Genomic DNA, 20,067 nt, shown 5'->3' with positions numbered 1-20,067 from the left:
GAAATATCATAACTTTACTGGAACCACTGAACTGTTTACTAGAATAGAGAAGCTTTTGTCTCAAAGCACCTTTAGAACCTGCAGAAACAAAGGGCTCCCAAAAGCTTTGCTCCAAACTTAAAAGCCAGCTTTTAAAAAAATATGAACATTAGCGGTCAAATTCTATCACCAAGTTGCTGGCCCAAAATCAAGTTATTACAAATAAGCATACATCTCCATCAGAAAAAGTTCAAGACCCCCAGCACATAGCTAAAATTTAACTGTACATTTCCATTTTAAGAAAGATTCCAAATAAAATATTTTCAGAGTTAAGATTATCAGAGGGGGAGGTGATGGCAGAGTGGTATTATCGCTGGACTGTTAATCCAGAGACCCAGATAATGTTCTGGGGACCTGGGTTCGAATCCTGCCATGGCAGATGGTGGAATTTGAACTCAATAAATATCTGGAATTAGGAGTCTAATGAGGAGCATGAATCCATTGTCGATTGTTGGAAAAACCCATCTGGTTCACTAATGTCCTTTAGGGAAGAAAACTGCCATCCTTACTTGGTCTGGCCTACATGTGACTCCAGATCCATAACAAATGTGGTTGACTCTTAACCACCCTCTGTGCAATTAGGGATGGGCAATAAATGCTGCCTGGCCAGCAACGGCCTCATCCCGTGTATGAATAAAAAATACTTGATATACTAGGCAATTAAGCAGTGTAGTGAACCCTGGTTCTCTTCAAACTCTTTAAACAGTCTTCCAGAAAGATGGGATGTTAGTCTCCTGTTTGCTAGTTGCCAGCCACAGTACAGATAGTTCTGCTATAAACGTGTTTCGTTAACATGAATTGGCTGTAATGCAATTGATGAATAGTGGACACTGTTTGGATAACATGAGCTTTCTGCTGTACAGGTATAGCAATTTTCTATGGCAATTCCCTACAAGGTGATTTTCTATCGTGATTTCCTACAGGGCAAGGTCACACAAAAACACAACTATCGCATTATCGGAGAATGACCTGTACCTTGCACATAGGCCCACCCTAATTTCAAGTCTACACAGGCTCCCTTCGACCCCCACCCTAATTTCAAGTCTACACAGGCTCCCTTCGACCCATTCTAATCCTCTCCGATTAGGTTAAAACAATTGTGGATTCAAACTCAAGCTTGTGTTCAACATGTAATCTAAACTGATACCTGCAGGTGTTAATGAGGAATTGCTGCATTGCCAGAGGTGCCAGCCTTCAAGTCAAACTTCTGTTGGGATATTAAAATAACAAACCCTACCATCTGAACAGCAGGGAATCCTTCACAATCACCACACACAGAACATCTCATTTCTGCAGCCTTTTTATGAAGCACTTGACAGCAATTGTTCCCCTACAGAACAACAATTGGACTTCAAAATCATGAACTGCACACAAAGCACTTTAAGTAGTTGGAGAGGTGTGGCGAGACATTTTATTCTTGCAAAGTTTTAGAATTAAAATTACCAGCAAATCAGAGGCATAAAATGACTGGCTCAAATGCAAAACTAAAATGCTGTTCTAGGACTTGAGGGTGAGGGGAGGTGTGGTGTGGTGGGTGAGACAGAGTATAAAGGAACTTTATTAAACTGAACCTGGAACAGCTTAAATCAGAAAATGTTCCAATGCCAGTACCAAGAACCTTCACACTGAACTCAAAAGGTTTAAGAAAGTAGTATTTCAAAATTAAAGATAAAGATCTTTTCATATAAAAACAGGTAACTCAAAGTTAAAGATCTATTGATTTAAAGGAAGCAGCTGAGTTTGAAAGCATGAAAAGGACTGTATTGAAGTGATTGTGTGCACCAAGTGGCAAACCAGTTTCCACAGCATCACTGTTACAGGTATCTGAGGTAACAACCTTAATCACTTCAGAAATAGCTCATATTCAACTATGTGTTTTGTTTTGACTGGGGGAGTCTTTCACAACATTAGGTCATTCTCACAAACTAGCGGTGGATCTTAATATAACAAAAATGATTGCAGCAGTACAGTCCTTCCCCCTTCCTAAAGCAATGTTAATGTAGAAATCTGGCATTGGCTGGGGTACCTCCACAATACACTGCGGCTTGACATTCTGGCAAACAGCACAAACTGTTTACAAACTTCTCTTGCTACAAATTCCAGCCACAGTTGAATACTAAACGAATTTCAATAGCAGTGACCCAAAATGGCACACTTCAAAAAGTTGCGTAAAATTGCCATATGGCAATCAAACCTAAAGAAAACCCGAAGAAATCTCGCATAAAGCAACAATTGCAGCATAAATATTCATTACATTACAGTGTACAATTCACCAATACGCCATTCAACTTAACACACCTTTGCCAGTATTTATGCTTCACATGAGCTTCTATCTACTTTGAATAAGTGATTCTGCATACAATAGGGAGATGAAACAAGGGTTACAGTAACTTCCTTTGGCTCATTTAAGCAAAGTATTTACCTTTTCTCTTCCTATTAGTTTTGCTTGTATGTCAATCTTATCTCCTACTGGCTTTCACTTGTTGAAAAGTATGGGTGGGGGTGTAAAATAAGTCAAGTGGGTGCTCATCCTGTAGAGAGCCGACGAAGAGTTTATAGTAGATAAGGAAAAAGGTAGATGAATTGAATAAATATTTTGTTTCTGTTTTCAATGAAGTATACAAACAAATTCCCATAATAGCTGTAAATCAAGAGGTGGAAGGAAAGAAGAGCTTACTAAAGCTACAATCACAAGGGAAGCAGTACAAAGCAAACTGATAGAGGCATGGGCTGACAAGTATCCAGGTCGAGATGGACTTCATCCCAGGGTCTTAATAGCAGACTAATGAATTATAGAAGCATTGCTATTAGTTTTCAAAAATTCCTTGGATTCAGCGTATGTACCAGAGTGGAAAGTAACTAATGTAATCCGTCTATTCAAGAGGGCAAGGAGGTACAAAACAGGAAACTACAGCCCAGTTAGTTTGATGTCTGCCATGGAGATCATTAAAGAGGTTACAGCTAGGCCTTTGAGAAATTCAAGGTAATCTGGAAGAATCAGTACGGTTCGGTTGAAGAGAAATAATTTTAATCAAATAGAATTCTTTCAAAGATGTACATGCGCTGTGTATTAAAGGGGAATCTGTAAATGTACTGTGACAAAAAAAATGGAAAAAGAATGAACCAGATTTTTTTTTCACAACTCCAAGGTCAAACTTAGAAGTAAGTAGTGTTTACTTTTCGATTACACATCATGTAACTTTTGGAGAAGCTAGATTTGATATTCTGAGAGACAAGCAAGCACCACGTGCCTCTGGACTGAAAATAGTTTGGTGCGAGGGGGCAGTTGCATACAGGCATCAAAAGTCTGAAAGCTAAGACAGGGGTCTCAATCTTTCATTCTGAATTGAAAAAAGTCAACATTCTGACTCTGCAAAGAAGAACAAGCAAAGACCAAGATCCAATTGACTGGCTATTGAATTCAGGATCTTCTACTGTTGATAACATGACATCATTGCCGAAGACCAAAAGTAGTATCAGAAAAGTCATCTCATTCCATCTTGTGCTTTAGACTCTTGATCAACAGAACCTGTTTTCAACTGATGATATGTCTGCAGTGCTGTCTCCTCTTTTGAGATCCATTTGTGAATGTGCATGTTTAAGGCAATATAGTTAAAGTCTGCATACTAGCAACTAGACTGTTATACATAAATGATCTGGAGGAAGGTACAGATGGTCTGATTAGCAAATTTGCAGATGACGCTAAGATTGGTGGAGTAGCAGACAGTGAAGGGGACTGTCAGAGAATGCAGCAGAATATAGATAGATTGGAGAGTTGGGCGGAGAAATGGCAGATGGAGTTCAATCCAGGCAAATGCGAGGTGATGCATTTTGGAAGATCCAATTCAAGAGCGAACTATACGGTAAATGGAAAAGCCCTGGGGAAAATTGATGCAGAGAGATCTGGGTGTTCAGGTCCATTGTACCCTGAAGGTGGCTACGCAGGTCGATAGAGTGGTCAAGAAGGCATACGGCATGCTTTCATTCATCGGACGGGGTATTGAGTAGAAGAGTTGGCAGGTCATGTTACAGTTGTATAGGACTTTGGTTCGACCACATTTGGAATACTGCATACAGTTCTGGTCGCCACATTACCAAAAGGATGTGGATGCTTTGGAGAGGGTGCAGAGGAGGTTCACCAGGATGTTGCCTGGTATGGAGGGCGCTAGCTATGAAGAGAGGTTGAGTAGATTAGGATTATTTACATTAGAAAGACGGAAGTTGAGGGGGGACCTGATTGAGGTCTACAAAATCATGAGAGGTATAGACAGGGTGGATAGCAAGAAGCTTTTACCCCCCTCCCCCCCAGAGTGGGGGACTCAATTACTAGGGGTCACAATTTCAAGGTGAGAGGGGAAAGTTTAAGGGAGATATTTTCTTTACGCAGAGGGTGGTGGGTGCCTGGAACATGTTGCCAGCAGAGGTGGTAGAGGCGGGCACGATAGTGTCATTTAAGATGTATCTAGACAGATATGAATGGGCAGGGAGCAGAGGGATACAGATCCTTGGAAAATAGGTGACAGGTTTAGACAGAGGATCTGGATCAGCGCAGGCTTGGAGGGCCGAAGGACCTGTTCCTGTGCTGTAATTTTCTTCAAAAAGAAAATTTTTTTTACAAAAAGTAGGTGGAATTTGAAATACAGACAGATCATTCATGATCTTATTTAATGGCAAAGCAAGCTCAAGAGGTTCAACAGCCTATTTCTGCTCATATTTTGTGTTTGTATACTCACATTAAGTCCCTCCAATGCCTCTGCTCTCTTGTGGAGTATGGCGAGATTATTCTGGAGGAGTCAAAAGTAGTCAAATAGGATTTAGATTAACATTCATAAAACACTGGTTTGGCCTAATGCTGCTGATCCAAATCGGAGCAATGCACTTTAAAAATATGCAAAGGCTTTAGAGGATGCAGAAAAAATGAGAATGTCCAGGGACCTTCAATCACATGGATAAATTAAAGCATGGATCATTCTCCTTAGAGGAAAGGAAACTGAAGGGACATTTGATAGAGGTGCTCAAAATCATGAGGATTCTAGAAAGAGTAGGCAGAGAGAAATTAATTGTTCCTGTGGGTGGAAGGAACAACCAGAGGACAATAATTTAAGGCAACAACAGTAGAAGGAAAAGTATAACTAGAATGCACTGCTCACAAGGGTTCAGTTTAAACGTGGCTTTCAAAGGGAATGGTTAAGTAACCAAAGAGAAAACTTTACAGAGTAATGGAGAAAGGGCAGGGAACGTGGACTAGTGAAACTGATCTTGCAGAAAGGCTGCAGAAATTCAACAGGTCAAGTGGCCTATTTCTACTTATTAACATTTCTACTATTTTGTCTGTACGAAGTCTTTGAAACACCATCCAATCCAGAAACCCCCAATGATGTGCCTTTTGGCAGCATCATTCAGACATATTGCTAACTGCCTTTAATGTACACTGATGTGACCAAGCCATTCCGTTTCATGACACTTCCCGACCACTGTCATCAAGACTTCTTGTTTGATAGTTAAAACATTTGGAAAGACTGAAACCACTGTCTTTAGTCACTGCCACAAACTCTACTCACACCATTGTTTCTATTCCTCCCACCATCTCTTAACCTCCAGGCCATGATTACATCATTTTCATTAGTCAAGAGAGGAAAAAAAAAGTGTAGTGCCAAGTCCTGCATGACAACTCTCAGCAGAGAAAGAAAAAATACTAGTTCCAGCTAATCAGGATACAAAAAACATTTTGGTTTGACTTCCTATCACCATATCCACCCTGAGAAGGGAGGAGATTGTAGGATAGCAGTAATGTCACTGGACAAGTGAACTAGAGACACAGGTTCTGGGGTCAGAGATACAAATCCTACCATTGCAACTGGAGAAGTTGGAATTCCTATAGCAAGAGTCTGGATTTGAAAAACTCTCAGTAAGGGTGACCTGTAATTTCTGCTTAATGCAATAATTGACAATCTGGTTCACTTATGCCCTTTACGGAGGAAATCTGTCATCTTTACCTGGTCTGGCCTATACAAGGCTCCAGATCAATAATGTGAATGACTTCAGTTTCCTGAAATGATCTAGAATGTCACTCAGTTCAAGTTAACTTAGGCATATCTAACCAATGCTGGCCTTGCCAGTGATGCCTATATCCCATGAAAAAATCTCGTGCTAGGATACAAATATGCAGGCAATGACCTTGCTCCTTTAGCTCTTTCAAACAGCCTTCACAAGCCTAAATAACGAGCAACAATTTATTTTACCATGGAAAGTATCACACTCTAGCTTGCACTTACGTGATTCTCAGCTGCCTACCAGCACAATCACCACTTATTTTGATAGATCTTTCCCTACCTCACTTGGAGCAACCCAAGCTAAATATAGTACTCCTACGCAGATGAAAGTCAAACTTGAGACCTTGGTCTGGTTCAATTACACATTACTGCATTGCTATTTACCAACTGGAACAGTCAGGGATGTCAGACATTTAAATGAAGATCAATCTGGGTAAAGCATGCTATCAGTTTTTCCTGTCTGACTACACAATTTTTTTTTTAAAGCTTTCTAAGGTAAAGGAGCCTCTTTTCTCTAGATTTGTATTCACATTTAAATGTGAATGATTCAAGTAATTTTATGAATCATTTGCAAATAATAACTCTCATTTCACTGACACTTTTCAAATCAAGAGTCACCTTCCAAGGATAAATGTAAGATCAGTCTAATAAGGAACCTTACAGTTAGTCCCTCTTACAATGAGGACATACTTCTGAAAACATTAACCCTGCTTTGAGACAGCATTGCAATAAACAGGGATTCCAACAAAATCATATAGATCAAAAGTAGGCTATTTAGCCCACCCCAAAAATGAAGCTCTTAAAATTTCAAGTAAATTTTTAAATACAGTTACTGTGATGGACCAGTACAGCTGAGAAACAGGATGTGCAAATGGTAAACCCTATGGACTGATCAAGGAAAAATGTTGCCAAACCAATGAACATGTTGATCGAGGAAGCTTTCTCTCCTCTCCAAGTTATTTTTGAAGTTCTTGAATTCCACAGCAATAGCTACAACAGATGGAAATCAAAAATGTACACGGTACTCCAGATGCATTGTAATAACCCCCATACAGCTGTATCACAAGACTATGGTGGGGCCTGACTACAAATCTCTCCAAGTTCAAAGAAGCAACGCTAAGTGCATTCTGCTCCCTCCTACATTCTAATTTAAAAACATGAATAAATTTAATCTGGACAGCAAAAAGAACATGGAATTTAAAAGAGAAATTAGTCATTGTTGGGATGTGGGCTTCGCTAACAAGACCAGTTCTTACCACCTATTTCTCACTGCCCTTGAGCAGGTGGTGCTGAACCTGCATTTTGTAGTCAAAGGACTCCCATAGAACTTTTCGCAAGACTATTCCGGCATTTCAACCCAGTGACAGTGACAAAGAAGAAACGGGAATGATGCCATGTGCCTCTTCTTCGAAGGTGCTAATCGTTCGCCCCACTTCCTTGCTCTTTCTTCAGAGTCCTGCACATTGTACGTTTAGAAATGAACATCTAATTCTCTTGTAGCAGGTACATTCAAATTTGCTTCTACAAATCCTAAGTGCATTTCAGATGATAACTTGCTATCTTAAACTACTTTTTGTCATTCTTCTGTTAACTAGAGTCATCTTGCTGATTAACATTTACGTATGCCATTAGTGACAGCAAGTACAATTGCTCCCATAGATTTCAAGATCCAAACTGCGCAAATTGACGGATTCCATACAGTACACGTGGCACAGAACAGGTGTTCAGCCCAACTGATGTTTGCGTTCCACTTGAACTTCATCCTATCTTGCCTCATCTAAACCTACCATCGTAATCATCTATTCCCTTTCTCCTCAAATGCTCACCTACCTTCACCTGCCATCTGTCTATACCTTTTTGTTTCAAACACTCCATGTTAGAGAGACAGCATTCTCTGGCAGTGTTATACAAAAAAGAACAGATACAGGCCATTCCATAGGATCATGGCTGATTTGATTATAACCTCAAATTCATATTCCCACCTACCCTTTGATAACCAAGGATCCGTCCACCTGTATTTTAAAAATGTTCAAAATCTCAGCTTCAAATGTCTTCGAGGAGGAGTGGCCCAAAAACTCCCGGTTGCTTAAAAATATGGGGTCACCCATTTAAAAGTAATGCTCTCAGTTCTAGATTTTCCCACAACAGGAAACTTATTTTCTCAATGCACCAAGACACTTCATTCTTATATTTCATCAAGTTGTCTCTTACTCTAAATGCCAATAGGTACAAGCCAACCTTTGCCCATAAAGCAGCCTCCATTCTAGGTATTAGCCTTGTCAAGTTGCTCTAAATTGCTTTCAATGCATTTACATCCTTCCTTAAACAAAAGGCAACCAGTACAGTACACAATACTCCAGATGCAGTCTTACCAATGCCCAGTATAAATGGAGCACAGACCTCTCGACTTTTGTACTGAATCCCCTTTGTAATGATAATATTGAACCATAGAATCACTACAGTGCAGATAGCGTCTACTTGGCCCATTGTGATTGCACCAATTCTCCAAAGAGCACCCCCACGCTATCCGACAACCCCGCATTTGCCATGGTTAATCCATCCAGCCTGCACATCCTTGGACTGTGCTATAAACACTTAATTATTTATCATCCAAGAATGACAATCAGCATACAGTTTTAGCAATTAAAAAGCTAAATTAAAACTATAATGATTAACTAAGTCATTATTTTAATATTCTATTAGCTTTTTAATTACTAAAACTGTATACGGATTTTGTCATTTATGTATGAAGGCATCCAGGTCCCTCTGTGTCTGAGCTCTGCAATCTCACTATTTAATCTTTCTGCCAAAATGAATAATTTCACAAGTTCCCACACTGTACTCCATTGGTCAGATCTTTGCCCACTCACTGAACCTATATGTAGCCTATGTAGTATCCTCATGTCCTCTCACAAGGTACTTTCCTAGCTATCTCTGCTGCCCAAAAGTCTGGCAACCCTCCTTTCATCCAAGTCACTTGTATGACTAAATGAAGTTCCAGTATTGATCCTTGTGACACCATTTCTCATCTTGCCAACTAGAAAATACCCATTTATGTCTGGTCTGTTTTCTGTTAGCTGGCATCTGCTATCCATAGCATTAAGTTACCCCTACACTGTGAGCTTCCATTTTCCACAATAACTTTGATATGACATTTTATCAAAAGGTCTTCCTGAAATCTAAATACACTACATTCACCAGCTCTCCACTAACCACGGAATGGTACTTCTTCAAAAGAATTCCAATCGAACATTTTGTGCAAGGCAACAGTTCAACTGACGTTAACTTTGCCTGATAAAATGAATTGCTAAACGCCCTGCTTATTTAAAAGTAACTTCAGGTATTTTCCCTGCTTTCTGACTCTGTTCAATTTTGAATAGAAGTTGCATTTGCCATTTTCCAATCTAACGGGGCTGCTCCTAAATCTAGGGGTTACGGAAAATTAAACTAATGCATCAGCTCTCTCACTATCTTTTCAGTGCCGAGGATGAAATCCACCAGGACCCAGGCATTTTTAGCCTGCAGCTCCAACAACTTGGTAACTCTGATCTTGTTATAATTTTCCCAAGTTTCTGCCTTTCTCAGTCAAGAAATGAAAGTGGTTTCTGGGGTATCACCAGTATCTTCTGGAGTAATGACCAGTGCAAAATCCATGTTCAATTCATCTGACATCTCTATTTTCATCAATTCTCTAGAGTCACTTTCTATTGAACTAACGTTCACCTCTAACTCAAAATATTTTTACTCTTACCATCTGTTATCATTTTTTTGGCTAGCTTTTTCATGCCACCCAAGTTCTCCTTTTTTTAAAATAAGTTTTTTTAATATTCTGTTCAATCTTTTGAACCATCCATTGTTTTGCACAATTTATTGTTTCCTTTAGCTTGATTTTGGAATTAATGTTTCTAGTTCACCATGGATGCTGGGCTTGTCTCTTGGAATTCTTCTTACTCACTGGAATATGCATTCTGAAAGATTTCCTTAAAATGCCACCCACTGTATCTTTATTGCACTACTGTTTCACTCCAATTTGCCAACTTCACTTTTACTCTGCTTTCATGTCCTCATAAATCCCTCATTTAAATTTTGAGAAATAGTCTCAGACCCACTCTTCTTTACCTCCAAATGAATACGAAATTCAATCATATTATAGTTACTGCTTATCAGTGGCACCTTCACTCAGAGATCATTAACCCAAACTTATTGGTTAATACCAGGTGTCTTAAAGCCTGCTTGCTGATTTGGCTCCTGAACTTATGATGCAATTGATAATGTATGCTTTGAAGGGAAATCAACAATAGACATGAATAATTTTAAAATGCAATTAAGTGCCAACTTCATCTGGCTAAGAACGCTTGTGATTTTCTAACTAAATGATACGATTGATAGGTAAATAGAGAACCCTCTGAAACTTAAAATTTTGGCAAGATTTTAATTTGGGCCTGGTGACAAATCAAACAATGACATATGGACAACTGTAGTGCCGTTATAGAGTCAGTCATACAGCATGGAAACAGACCCTTCAGTCAAACCAGCCATACCATGTTCCCAAACTAAACTAGTTGCACCTCCCTGGATTTGACCATATCCTTCCAAACGTTTCGTGTAATTATCCAAATATCTTTTAAACATTCTAACTATAGCTTCATCCACCACTTCCTCTGGCAAATCATTCCACACATTAACCACGCTGTTAAAAAAAAAGAAGTTGCCCCATGCACATTTTAAAATCTCCCCCTCTCACCTTAAAAATAAGCCCGCTAGTTTTGAACTGCCCCATCATAGAGGAAAGACCTTTGCTACTCACCTTATCTATATCCCTCATGATTTTATGAACTCCTGGAAGGTCATCCCTCAACCTCCCATGCTCCAATTAAACAAGTCTCAGCTTATCCACCCTATTTTTATGACGCAAACCTTATATTCCCAACAACATCCTGGTAATTATTTTGAATCCTCTCCAATTTGACAATATGTTTCCTACAGCAGGGCAACCAGAATGGACATAGTACTCCAGAAGAAATCTCACCAACATCCGGTACAACCTTAACATGATCTTCCAACTCCTATACTCAAAAGGGTCTGAGCAATGAAGGCAAACATGCTAAATGTCTTAATCATCCTGTCTACCAGTGATGCAAATTTCAAAGAATTATGTACCTGAACCTCTAGCTGTGTCAGTTGCACAACACTACCCAGGGCCCTACCATTAATTGCATCAGTACTACTCGTTTATTTTACTCAAATGCAATACTTTGCATTTATCCAAATTAAGTCCATCTGCCACTCGTCAGTCCATTGGCTCAACTGATCAAGATGTCTTCGCAATCTTAAAAAACCTTCTTCCTTGTCCCCTATACCACTAATTTTGATGTCAAACTTACTAACCATGTCTCCTATATTCTCATCCAAATCATTTATATAAAATGAGAAACAAAAGTGGACCCAGTAACCGATCCTTGCAGAATACCACTGGTCATGGGCGCCTCTCATCCAAAAAACAACTTTTCACCACCATCCTCTGTCTCCTACTTCCAAGCCAATTTTGTATCCAATTGGCAAGTTCACCTTGAATCCAGCGTGCTCTGATTTCACTAATTAGTCTACCATGCAGAGCCTTATCAAAAGGCTTCATTAAACTTTAAACAAACATCTACCACACTGTTTTCAATCTTTTTGGTTACTTCCTCAATCAAGTTTGAGAGAGAATTTCCCTCGCACAATACCATGCTGACTATCCCTAATCACTCCTTGCTTCTTCAAATACAGTAACTCCCATCTTTCAGAATCATCCCCAAATTCTTACCCAATATTCGTGTCAGACTCGCAGGTCTATGGTTCCCAAGGTTCTCCTTACAGCCTTTCTTAAATAAAGTCACAACATTAGCTACCCTCCAGTCCTTCAGCACCTCAACTGTGGTCATAGAGGATACAAATATTTCAGCTAGGGGCGCCACAATTTTCTGCAGAACTTCCCACAACAGCTTGTTCTAAAAGACTAGCCCAAAAATATTCTATGAACGCTTCATGAGGCTACCTTTGCCAGACTTTTCTGGTCTATATGTCGATTAAAATCTTCCACATTTGCCATGCATTTCTAACAAGCTCCGCTATCACATCTTCTGGGCTGCACCCATATGCTGAGGTTAATGTTAAGAGGCCTGTACGTTGTGTTTATCATTTCGCACCTCGACTCAAATTATTTCCACATCCTGGTTTCCAGAACACTGGCCTTTCCTTTGTATTATGTTAATGTCAGTAACTAACATAGCCAGCCTTTCACTTTTCCTAGTTTCCTGGCTTACATTGATGACCTGTACCATTCAATATTCAGGTATTAATCCATGCTATTCTGCAGCCACACCCTTGTAATGGCAATCAAATCATTTGTGCTTATTTTTATTTGTACTGCCAGTTTGTCTGTTCTGTTTCGGATGCTACTGGAATTGAGGTATGGAGACTTTAGTTTTATCCTTTCTTATTGTAACCTCTTGCTTAATCTGCACATTTATTGACTTGCACTCTGTACTGTTACAATAACATTTCCCATAATAAGTTTTCTCTTGCCTGTCGCCACTTTGATTTACCATATTTTCCCAAATTTGATAGCCTGCTGCCACTACTTAGTTTAAAATCCTCTATTTCCCAAATACACAACTCATAAGAACACTGATGCCAACACAGTACAGATGATGGCTATCCGAAAGGTTATACATTCCACTTACCAGCATACCAGTGCCAGGTGATCTACGAACTTCCAACCTACATCACCAGTCTGAACCACTTATGATTTGTCCCATGCAAATTTGTACACAGGTCAAGTAATATTCCCGTGATAACGTTTCGGGTCCAGTGACCCTTCCTCAGAACAGTTGAGGGTCACTGGACCCGAAACGTTAACTGATTTTTTCTACACAGACGCTGCCAGACCTGCTGAGCATTTCCAGCAACTTCTTAATTTTGTTCCTGAATTACAGCATGCACAGTTGTTTCAGTTTTTATTTAATATTCCAGTGGTTATGAGCTTTGAGGTTCTGTTTCTTCATTTAGCACCCAGCTCCTCATACGGGTTTAGTATCCTTCTTTCCCTGCCTATTTCATTAGCATCTACATGGACCACAGTGGCTCACCCTCTCATTGCAAGTTCCTCTCCAGTCCTCTGCAGATGTCCTGAACCCTGGCACAGCCAGGGAACACAGCCATCTGAACTTGTGCTCTTTGCTGCAGAGAACAATGTTAATGTCCAAGACCATACAGTTCCCAACGCCACAGTGGCATGGTCAATTAACTCAGCTATCTTGCAGCCCCTACTCCCAACAAGCTGAAAGAACCTCAAACCTGTGTTCATGAATTGCCTACATTGAGGCTCTTGCACTCTGGGTCCCCTTACCCACCTCATTCGCAGTCATGCTTTGTCCCTGGGCAATGACCAAATCGATAAATTGAACGTTTTTTTAAATAAAAAGTATCAATCGAGTAAAGAGGCAAACTTAGAAGTTGGGGGCAGAGTATAGAAAAAATAACCCGTTATAGTGATTCTGGGAGTTCAAACAGTAAAAAGAGTTGCTCAAAGCAAAAGTAAAAGATCTTGTACGCTGTTTTTGGAAAACTGCTAATGACAAAGTGGAATGCAGGTGGCTCTCTTCACTAGAAAAAGGAATTGCAGCATGCAAATATAGTATTACGTGCAAACGGTGTTGGTTAGCATGCACAAACTATTCTTGGTTGATCAGGGAAAGTGTCTAAACAAAGGTGATGATGATTGGGGTCAGTAAGGAGTTAGTTAAACAACTGTCAGAAAGAAAGATCATCAAGTGATAAACAAGACACGACAATGATGTCATGTGATGACTTCTGACCTTATCCACCCCAGTCCAACGCCAGCACCTCCACATCACATTCTTAAAAAAACTGCCAAGTTTGGTCCTGCCTTAAAGGTGCAAAGATCTCAAAGACCCTAAAATCTGATGTACATGTCTACAATGATGTTATGAAGGGAATTCAGATTTTAAATCGAGTAATAATGAAAGAACAGCAACATAGTTGCAAGTGTGAATAGTGCGTGGCTTGGAGATGAACCCACAGGTAGCAGTGTCAGATTTTTCTCTTGTTCAAAACGGTCTCGGTGTCAAAATTATCAGTCTCGGCTTGAATCCTAACCGGATCTTGCTGCTCATGAACACAAATTGTTTCTAGTCTTCAAACCTCTCCATAGTTTACCTCTATCTCTGCACCCTCTCCATCCTCACAAGCTTTGGAGGTTTCTGCATTCGAGCTCTTTGTACACTCTCTTTCATGCAATCTTTGCAGTGATAACTTCAACTACTAGGAAATCTTGACTCTCATTCCTACCCAACACAAAGATTCTCTATGGCATTCCTTACTGATAAAGCTTTTTGTCATCCAGCTCTTTATGCCTTCCACAGTCAAAAGCAATTTTCTAAATTGCTTCTGTGAAGCACCTTAATGTCGCACTACGTCAAAGGCACTAGAAAAATGCAAGTTATTATTCTCCTAATTCCCCAAGCAAACCATCTTGCAAACTTTCACCTTAAGCCCTCCTGTAATGGAAATCAAGACTGGCACTGTTTTCTACTTTAGTTTTTCAAGAATCTCTCACTGTAGAACTCTAAATGCCCTTTGTTTACTCTTCCCAATGTTGGTGTCAACTAACTACTATTTTATATTGATCTGACTTTCTCATTTTTTCCCAGCAAGATGGTGCTCTGTAATTCAAATTGCTGGTCACTGATCAACATCAGATAACTGCATAATATTTCCAATAATTCCCAACATGAACAGGAATTATGGGATCATAAAAGTACCTGCTTGCTGACCTGAATACAGCAGTAGTCAAGCCAAATGGATATTAAAACAAATTGGTAGGCAAGTTAATCCTCAATTAGAAAAACCTAATATAAAATTTTATAAGATCTACACTTATAAAAAGATGTCTATGCCATCGTTTACTGTTAACTTGTAAATTATTCTGTCTGCTTGAATAGGTACATTAAAACTCAACATATATGAGCTATCATTGTCAAATTACTCAACCTTCAAAAGTAGAAAAAATGAACAGGTCAATTTTTTGAAGCATAATTTCTTATTCTGCATTTTGAACACTTTCTCCAGTAATTCTTGAAAGCTATAAGCCAACATCACCAAAAATGTGGAATGTTTAATATTTGGCAAGTACTGAACATCTAAATTTTGCAGAACTAAAACCAATTTGTATATGCTTCTCACTTTCACCCGAGATCAATACAAAATAACATTAATCTCAATGCAGCATAGAAGGAAACACTGATAGGGAGCTGTCTCTGGAGAACCTCACCAAAATACTCAGTACACATGTACACTGAATGCATGCCAAGAGGTGTGCTTTTACATTTGCTCTGTATTTTGCAAAAGTATGCCAAGCCCCTGTGTGGCTCTCTCATTTTTACAGCTATACACCTTTGTTGTGTTGCAAATGCAGTTGAGGGACACAATAGCATAATCTTACTTGCAAGATTATAGCACAGCTGGAATAAAATTGCTGAGCTGGTCCAGGACATAGTATGCAATCATGGAAAAAATTATGCAGCACTGATGTGCATGTGCACTAACAATCGGTAGCAAAGAAACCAAGGAAAAGAACAGCATTACTGTAATTTCAAGACACTCAAGATTTAACTGAAGTGTTAACCTTAAAATGCACAGCTGCTATATTATTGGCAAGATGGAGAAATGAAAAAGGTGGAAAACCAGAAAAAACAGAAAAGATGCCTGTTTGGTGACAGCTTTCACTTACCCACTTGCACTTAGCTAAAGACTAAAACTGCAGAAAATTCGCGATCCAATTCAAAAGTAAAAAGGATACGTGATGGCTTGATTCCACGAACCCAAAGTTTTAACACTTCTGATTCCAGACACATTTAAATAAGTTTCACTTGTTTTGCTAACAGAAAAAGTCCTGTGACACAGCAGGACCAACTTATTTAGAACATTTTCAATGACAACAATGTCTTATCACAGGTAACAGTATCATAGCCAGAAGGAAGTTAACAGGCCCAAATGGAAACAATTCTAGAAAAATGCAAAAGCATTTAAGTGGAGCAAGATGTAGTTAACTGTACTGCTGGCTCCACAAGTTCACTTTTCCTTTTTTTCCAATTACCTATTCTATGCTTCCAGTATTTCAACTTTATCTTTAACAGAACTCAAATTTGCACAATATTGAGCTTCTTTACACAACCTTCCCTCCTCCAGACACCTTGGTATAGATGGTCTAGAGTCTGTCTTGGTGGCTATTACCTATGGTTGCTCATTGACAGCGAGGCATCACGGCCAATTCTACTCTCAACAAGTGCGCAGCTTGAGTCGTCAGGGGCAGTATTTTTAGTCAATATTTCCCATTCCATTCCAAGGTGACAACACGAATAGAAAAGTCTATTGCCACCTGGCTGCAATGGTGCTTTCTAGTCTGCGTACGTTAGGTACTTGCTGTATAAACATCAAGTTGTAATGGGAACTCTTCAAGTTCCGAATGCCACTACTCTACTGGATAAGACCAGTCATCTCAACACAAACACAAAGCAAGTTGTTATGCAAGTACTCACCTATGGAAGGAGATTTGAATGGGTATTTGTCTGGTAGGTCCACTCTAACTTTCCATACACCACCTTCATAGGGAGCTACACAAACAAGAAAACAAGCAAATAAGTGACAAGCAAGTTGATACATCAAAGACTATAAAAACTAATTCCTCAAAAATATACAGAATTAACAGTTTAATTATAGTACATGGTATCCAGGGATGGTGGCTCAGTGGTAATCTGCCAGACTGGCACTGCAGCAGATAAAAGAACCAAGAGGAGGGAAATTTTTACTGCACCTCATACTCACCAACCTGTCCATCACAGATACATCTGCCCATTACAGCATTAGGAGGGACCATGTGGAGTTCAAGTTCCATCCTCATACATCCACAATAAATATAACACACCCAGAATACATCTAACAGCTCAAAAGTGAACAGCATTATACATTGAGAGCTATCAGCATCAGCTGAAGAACCTTCAACCATAATCTTAACTTCACAGGCCACACATATGCTTCACGATACCAAACTAGGAGATCATCCTTGCTGCAACGGAGAATGCAGGAAAGCAAACCAACAGGAACACTGAAATGAGCTTCCAACCTGGTGAGCCTACAACAGGACTACATGCTTGCCAAGCAGCAGAACATGATAAAATGCATGTGCATAGTTTAAGCAATTCCATAATCAATCACGCTGCTACAACCAGTCATGAACAGGAGGTGAAGGCTCCACAAATATCCCCAAAATCAACAGCACTCAATCAAATCACTGCAAATGCTAGGTTTAGGCATTTCCAATCATCCCTCGGCCAAAGCTGCTAAGTAGATGACTCCCCTCAGTCTTCTAGAGCCACCAGCATAATAGATGCCAATCTGCATCCAATTCAATTCAATTCATCCCACATGACATGAAGTGCCTGAGGGCACTAAATATAACAAAAGCCAAGTTTTGACATCATCCTGGCAGTAGTACCTACAAGTTTTGCTCCACATTTTGTCACACCCCAGCCAGGCTGTTGCAACACAGCTGCATCTACTTCATAGTGGGGAAAATTGTCAAGGCGTGTTCATAAAATCAGGATAACTCAAATTCTACTTGTTACCACCCAAACTACTCATTTAGTCACTATAGAACCACAACAACCTGCTCACCAATGCTCATTTTGAGCTGCCCGACCAGGACCACCCAGCTCGGCTTTGTTACAGCCTTGGTCCTAACAGACTGAACTCTCAGCACCTTGGGCAAGTCTTGCTCGGATTTTCTAAAGACAGTGCTCACCAGCAGTCCATTCTGTTCCAACAACAGAAACATGCTCTATTTGAAGGAACTCGTGCTTGACTTTCCCAATCAAACTGGCTTCACCACACCCAAGTAAATTAAACCCAAACTGCAGACGTCAAATGGTTATTCCCACAATGGAAGACTGCTTTCTGAACTGGTGGCTCTTCAATGTCCTTGACACATTTTTGACCTCTCCACCACCATGCTTACATGTAAATGATAAATTCTGCAAAGAAACCAGAGTCAACTGTCAGCAGCTGGCCACCAGACACCAGCTTTTCTTTTAAATGCTCTAAGTGGAAACTTCCATTTGGAAGATTTTTAGCAAAAAATAAAATAGTTGAATTCCACAGCTATTTACAATCTTTGCTGCTTTGAACAAAATATGCAGTCTTGTCACAATCAACACATGGTTTTCCAAGTGCAACCACACATAATACAGGAAAGGATTAGTGTAGCAGGTGCTACATTTTGGTGGTTCAATATTTTCACATCTCAAAATGTGCTAACCTCAAACTGCCACATCTATGTAGGTAAGAGAAAATGAAAACAAAACCTCAAGAAACCACGAATCCACTGAGCCAATCTGAATCAACCAGTTTGTTTTCACACAGTTCTTCCTTCCTGCTTTTAGATAGCACTTGTTCCTCAGATTTATACAGCCACGGAAATCTAAATACAATTATTTTCATAACATGAAAGGAGACCATGTAGCCTGTGTTCTCGTTGACTCTCTGCAAGAGCAAATCACCTGGTCACATTGCCAAGTATTTGTGCCTGCAAATTTTCTTTTTATTATTCGCTTTTTAATTATCCAATTCTCTAATTGAATCTGCCTCCATCACTCTCAGACAGCACATTCTAAGTTTTACCCATTTGTATGTGAAGTTGTTAATTTTGCTTTCTTTTAACAGTCATCTTCAATCAGTGTCCTCTGGTTTTTGATGCTTTCTTTCCTGCAGGAAAAAGGATGTCCCTATTTACTCCGTTCACATTCCTCACGGCTTTGAGGATTTATATTCATGTAAATTTTGGATGCTTCGTCAAGCTGAATGCAAATGACCATTATTCAATTTGATGATGATACTGGCACATGTATGTTTTGGGATAAGGGGAAACCAACTGCAGCCAACTCAATCTTGTCCTAACACATTCCCAGCATGGATCACTGGACAACAACCCAGAGCAATAACTTCATAGATTTATTCTTTCATAACCCAAGGCACAAAATACAGCTGTGCCGAGAGTATGGTTCTGGGTAGGATCAGCAAAGTCATGTTGAACTGCTTTTTTTTTTAGTGCATATGATACAGCAACTTAGAGAGAGTTAGGAGTTTTCTCGCTCAGTGGGAAAAACCTGATCGACAGAGCTCAGTTTTCATGGTTCAAATGCAATCTCATTATCTCACAATACAGCACAGAGTTGCAAACTAAGCCATCTGGTTTATATCCAGTCTTTTGCTATCCACACTCAACTTGGAAAGAGTCGATGCTAGCAAGCTATGTACTCTCCGCTGTTGTCATTCTTACAATTATTTAGATCAGATTCCTGAAGACTGTCATCCTTGAACTGGTTCTTGACATTTATGGGACTAAATGCAGCTCCTTTATTCCAGATCTACAAACCAGGAACTGGTACAAATTCAGGGTTGGATGACTGACTCCTCTCGTTCATTATCCTTCCTTCTGGTGTTTCCAGGTCAAATTTCAGGGCACTGGACAGAACCAGCCCAAATTACTAATGATCAGAATAACTACCTCTGGACAGCCAAAAATAAGCCTGGGAAGAATAGCCAGTTATCCTCTTTTATCCCTTCCTTAATTCAAATTAAATGTGAAATTATAAGAACATGCAACACTGCCAAATTCAGCCAGCAAATTAGAGTAAAGTCCGTCAGATAAGGGAGTATCTATACTGCATTTTATAATGATACCATCTCTGTTGATGTAACGTGGACAGACTGGCAAGTGTCTTAGAGATTTAATTTTCCAATAGCCAGAGAGAGAGATCAAAAAAATGTCAGACACCAGGATCAAAGTACATCAAATAGAAACCAAAAGAACTGCGGATGCAGTTAGATCAGGAACCAAAACACAAGTTGCTGGAAA

At 39.6% G+C, this 20,067-nt stretch overlaps 1 protein-coding gene across 1 annotated transcript in view; it reads right to left on the bottom strand.

Annotated features, from left to right (window-relative positions):
• ube2h (ubiquitin-conjugating enzyme E2H (UBC8 homolog, yeast)) overlaps positions 1-20,067 on the bottom strand; it is a 102,234-nt gene that overhangs the window by 25,840 nt on the left and 56,327 nt on the right. The window contains exon 3 of the mRNA XM_048610537.1: positions 16,694-16,768. Within this exon, the coding sequence (XP_048466494.1) occupies positions 16,694-16,768 (75 nt within the window). The remainder of the gene's footprint in view (positions 1-16,693; positions 16,769-20,067) is intronic.

The sequence above is a fragment of the Rhincodon typus genome, chromosome 22 (assembly GCF_021869965.1).
Source record: "Rhincodon typus isolate 14 chromosome 22, sRhiTyp1.1, whole genome shotgun sequence".
Lineage (NCBI taxonomy): Eukaryota > Metazoa > Chordata > Chondrichthyes > Orectolobiformes > Rhincodontidae > Rhincodon > Rhincodon typus.
This window is presented reverse-complemented; position numbering and strand designations above follow the sequence as displayed.